This window comes from Pyxicephalus adspersus, unplaced genomic scaffold (genome assembly GCF_032062135.1).
Source record: "Pyxicephalus adspersus unplaced genomic scaffold, UCB_Pads_2.0 Sca1875, whole genome shotgun sequence".
NCBI lineage: Eukaryota > Metazoa > Chordata > Amphibia > Anura > Pyxicephalidae > Pyxicephalus > Pyxicephalus adspersus.
In genome coordinates this window covers 1-4,442 of record NW_027318882.1, presented here as the reverse complement: position 1 = coordinate 4,442, position 4,442 = coordinate 1, and the positions used below count along the sequence as shown (strand labels likewise).

Below are 4,442 nucleotides of genomic sequence, written 5' to 3'. Positions count from 1 at the left end.
CTAGACACACTTTTTAAACAGCAACCCTGATGTTCAATTTTCACTAGTTTTTATAACTATGACTCCCATATTTTGTAAGTTATAAAAGGTGGGGAGATGAAATTTCGGGTACTGCTAGCTATAGGGGCCCCTGTGTACCCTGGAAATCTCAGGTCAGTAGGACTTACTGTTCACTGGGGGAGATATAAGGCTGCGGAACATGACATGCAGCATTCATAAACAAACAGTGAAAGTGAAACTTTCCTAACAGTGAAGTCATTGTACACAAGCATTGGTATACACCCCTGGCAGTTATTTTTCACAGGTAGTTTTTTCTTTTGTTAGGACATCGGTGGGGCCCAGCACCATCCTGAGAATTGCGTCCAGCTCTTCCCAGTTCTGCAGCAAAATGAACTGGAAATTTAGAGTATGACTTTTGATTGGCCCAGCATGGTCACATGGGACAGAAAAGTCTGATGTCTATGTCCGATGTCTGAAGTCTAACACATTCCTACAACATCTAAAGGAAACGAGGCAGATGTATAAAGCGGAGCCATTTGCCATTTTGCCTGTAGCACAGTGATGTCACTAAAGACTCATTGACGTGAATACAAAATCTTTGGTTTCAATAGGAGTGATGGACAAAATCACCTCTGTGATGTGGGACCCTGTGTATACCCAGAAGGGCGTGCACAGGTGAGTGCAGGTATCTGCTCATAAAGCCAAATAGTGTAAAAATGACATTAAAAATTGCACTGGCCCCAGACCCAATAGTGAATACAATGGATTATTCAATGTAAATGTAAACCTGTCACCTGAAAGAGACCTCAAAGTTACTTTTGTTTTAATAAAATGCATTCCTAGGGCATCCCAATTTTTTTCTGATTTTTGAAATTTATTTTTGTTGTCTGATAACATGAAAATGCACAAAAACAACCAAAAATATTTGTATTTCCTTAACAAATAATTGGGCTGCTTTATTAGTGTGACCCCCAGATACTTTCCTGTGTTGTCTCCCCCTGGTGTCCAATAAAAGCAGCTCAGCATCCAGGCAGTGAGGGTCTGGTTGATTGACAGCTGATCTGACCATTTAGGGGGGCAGTGGGTTTAGCTTCTATTAACAGTCACTATTACCGGAAATTAACAACATATTTACTGAGAGCTTTGAAAGGTAAAAAATCCATCATGGCTGCCCCATATTGCCCTCTTCCTGGGTCCTATCTACCCCCCATCATGTCTGCCCCAGATTGCCTCCTTCCTGGGTCCTATCTACCCCCAAACATGTCTACCCCATATTGCCCCCTTCTTGTGTCCTATCTACCCCCATCATGTCTGCCCCATATTTCTTGTGTCCTATATACCCCCCATCATGGCTGCCCCATATTGCCCTCTTCCTGGGTCCTATCTACCCCCCATCTTAGCTGCCCCATATTGCCCTCTTCCTGGGTCCTATCTACCCCCCATCATGGCTTTCCCATATTGCCCTCTTCCTGGGTCCTATCTACCCCCAAACATGTCTACCCCATATTGCCCCCTTCCTGTGTCCTATCTACCCCCATCATGTCTGCCCCATATTGCCCCCTTCCTGTGTCCTATACCCCTCACACACACATCATGACTGTCTTATTACCCCCCATTATTTGTGTTGTATATACCCGCCACCTGTGTCCCATGTCTGTACATCGCATCATCAGGGGAAAACATAGGGAGGTGCAAAGTGTACTATTACATGCCCCAGACCCTCCTCAGCCAACAGGGGCCCCTACAGGTAACAAGTCAGTTCTGCACAGGGGCCCACTGTTGGCAGTATCCGTCATTGCTCATCAAATCTGTTCTATATACCCCCCCCCCCCATATCTGCCCCATATACCCCTCTATCAAATCTGTCCTATATACCCCCCATTATGTCTGTAGGTGATTGAACGATCCATCAGCCATGAGGATGAAGACTTTTCTTGTCGCCATCTTGGTGTTCTCTTTCCTCAATGACATCTCAGCCCGACCTGCCATAAGACCCCCGAGAGCCGCAGGTAAGTGATGCCCCCATCCCTCCCAGCCAATCAGATTAAAGCCCAAACTTCAGTATTCTATTTATTGGAACTTCTGTCTGTGTCCCATATTATGTCTCCTATATAGAGGGGAGTCACCACGGGGGTTTTATCCTATACATTGCCCCGTCAGGTGAGTCCCCAAGGTAATAATCCCCCCATGACCTCTGGGTGATTTTGGAGGGAAATTGATTGGTCAGGGTGGGCGATGGTGGTGGATCACATGATCTCCTGTCCGTAGACTCATACAATCTATCGGTGTCATTCCCTATGAATCCTTCAACCTTGTACCTTGCTGTTTCCCCCATAGATTGTGGTCGGTGCCCCCTGTTGGAAGACCCTTTCAGTGCCACCGGCTCTCGTATCGTCGGTGGGAATGACGCTCGGCCCGGATCTTGGCCTTGGTTGGTCAGCATACAGCAGCCCCTGGACTACGAAGGACGAGATTTTGCCCACACATGTGGCGGCTCCATTGTCAACCAACAGTGGGTCCAACGGTGGGCCACCCACTGCAGCAGGTGAGCTTCACTTTATATATAAGACGCAATGTGATTGTCCCAATGTCATTGTCCATCCCCCTTCCCCAAATCTCCTCTTTCCAGTGAATATCTGGAATGGCGTCTCGTGCTGGGAGCCCACCAATTGTCCAATCTGGCATCGGGAACACAGATCAGAAAGATCACCAAGAAGATAGAACATGAAAGATACAACCCGGACACGGAAGAAAATGACATCGCCCTTCTGCGCATGGACCGACCGGTCACATTCAGTGACTACATTCAGCCGGCCTGTCTGCCTCAGAAAGATACCGTCATCATTCATCTGAGTGAATGTTACATCGCTGGCTGGGGAATGACCAGTGAGGACTGTAAGTGAGACTTCATATAGCTTACAATCAGATTGTACAATCTGTTCCATGTATGCCGATAATACAATCTCATTGTACAATCATCTTCAGGGGTCTACAGCTTGGTGCAGTACTTTCTGGACTGGATGATCACAACGATCGCAACTTTAGTCATCGGAATCACAAGCTGGGCATGGGGTTGTGCACAGGGTAAGATCCTGGACTGGATCAGCACAAAGATTGCAACTTTAGTCATCACAGAGGCGGTCGGGAGGTTCCAGGGACACAAGAGAGGCGGCATCGATAGTTGTCGGGTATGAGGCTCCACCCCCTTCTTTTATAACATGGTGCGCCTACATTTGGCCACACCTCCAGTGCTATAGCTGCAAAGGCTTATAGTGTTCAGGCACTCCCCAGAGGTAACACGCCCACATCTTGGCCACACCCACATTTCTATGTAAGGGCTATTAGTATTTAGCCACGCCCCAGGAGATTCACACATTCTTTTTATTTGGCCACACCCAGGAAGAGCCACTCATACCCCATATTGGTGACACCCACAGTGCTTTAGCTGAAAAAGGAGCCACACCTCCAAATCATTAGCTGAATGGCCTATCAGAACATAGCCACACCCTAGAGGAACCACCATGATGCTTTGGCCACACCCACAGTACTTTAGGTCTCACATCTTTTATTGTAATTTCTCCCCCTGAATTTACTTTATTTCCCTTTGTAGGGTGACAGTGGAGGCCCAATGTGCCGGAGACCCCAAACTAAAACCATTTCTGTCAGTGGAATCACAAGCTTGGCATGGGGTTGTGCACAGGCGCAGATCGCCGGGGTCTACAGCTTGGTGAAGCACTTTTTGGAATGGATCATCAGAGAGATCGCAACTTTAATCATCAAAAAAGTGGTCAGGAGATTTCAATTCATTTTATCAATAAAAATGTAGAAAAATAAAGCCACGTCTTGCCGATTTGTAGATAGAGAGCAAAGGAGAAAAGAAAAGGCAATACTTTGTATAAGTTTAGAGAGTTTAGTGTGGCTACGGAGATTTTACAAGCATAACTTGGTGAAAAACATATATACTATATAATTACAGATAAGCCATACACACAATTGTAAATTAATAAAGTTGAGTGAACAAACAAAAGAATTATACTCAAAAAGTCTAATTGTCCCTGACGTGTTTCGACAAAAAGATGGCTTCCTCAGGAGATATAGAGACTTGGGTAGAAAAACATACGGCGAAAAACAACACACACACACATATATATATATATACACACACACACACACACACACCGGTATATATATTTACCTTTTTATAGAGAACACCTCCTGTTATAAAATAAATTCTGAGAGTAAATACTACAATATATATCATATTAGTTCTGCTAGTGTGTAAAAGTTTCCAAAGAATACACATAATAAAGGTTATTATATGATTTCCCCGGTAGTAAACCAACATATATAAGTTATATGATACAGGAAAACAATCCAAAAGAAGATAAATCAAGAACAAGACCTTATGATTCTGCAGTTGATGAATATTGATAGTAAAATTG

General features: G+C 44.7%; 1 protein-coding gene across 2 annotated transcripts; it reads left to right on the top strand.

Moving 5' to 3' along the window:
• The first annotated feature begins 1,110 nt into the window (after positions 1 to 1,110).
• Positions 1,111 to 3,835, top strand: LOC140321281 (acrosin-like). Of its 2 annotated transcripts, none has more exons than XM_072398095.1 (6): positions 1,111 to 1,150; positions 1,894 to 2,009; positions 2,338 to 2,545; positions 2,630 to 2,895; positions 2,986 to 3,188; positions 3,611 to 3,835. In XM_072398095.1, the coding sequence occupies exons 2-6, from the start codon at positions 1,916 to 1,918 to the stop codon at positions 3,824 to 3,826; spliced, it is 987 nt and encodes a 328-aa protein (XP_072254196.1). In that variant the 5' UTR covers positions 1,111 to 1,150; positions 1,894 to 1,915; the 3' UTR covers positions 3,827 to 3,835. The 2 variants fall into 2 exon arrangements, with proteins under 2 accessions (XP_072254196.1, XP_072254197.1); XM_072398096.1 differs by having other exon boundaries at positions 1,119 to 1,150; positions 2,986 to 3,084.
• The last annotated feature ends 607 nt before the right edge of the window (positions 3,836 to 4,442 follow it).

Coding starts and splice junctions, on each gene's coding strand:
- LOC140321281 (XM_072398095.1), top strand. CDS start 1,916: ATGAGGATGAAGACTTTTCTTGTCGCCATCTTGGTGTTCTCTTTCCTC. Junction 2,546..2,629: donor TGGGCCACCCACTGCAGCAG/GTGAGCTTCACT, acceptor TCCTCTTTCCAG/TGAATATCTGGAATGGCGTC. Junction 3,189..3,610: donor GCGGCATCGATAGTTGTCGG/GTATGAGGCTCC, acceptor TTCCCTTTGTAG/GGTGACAGTGGAGGCCCAAT.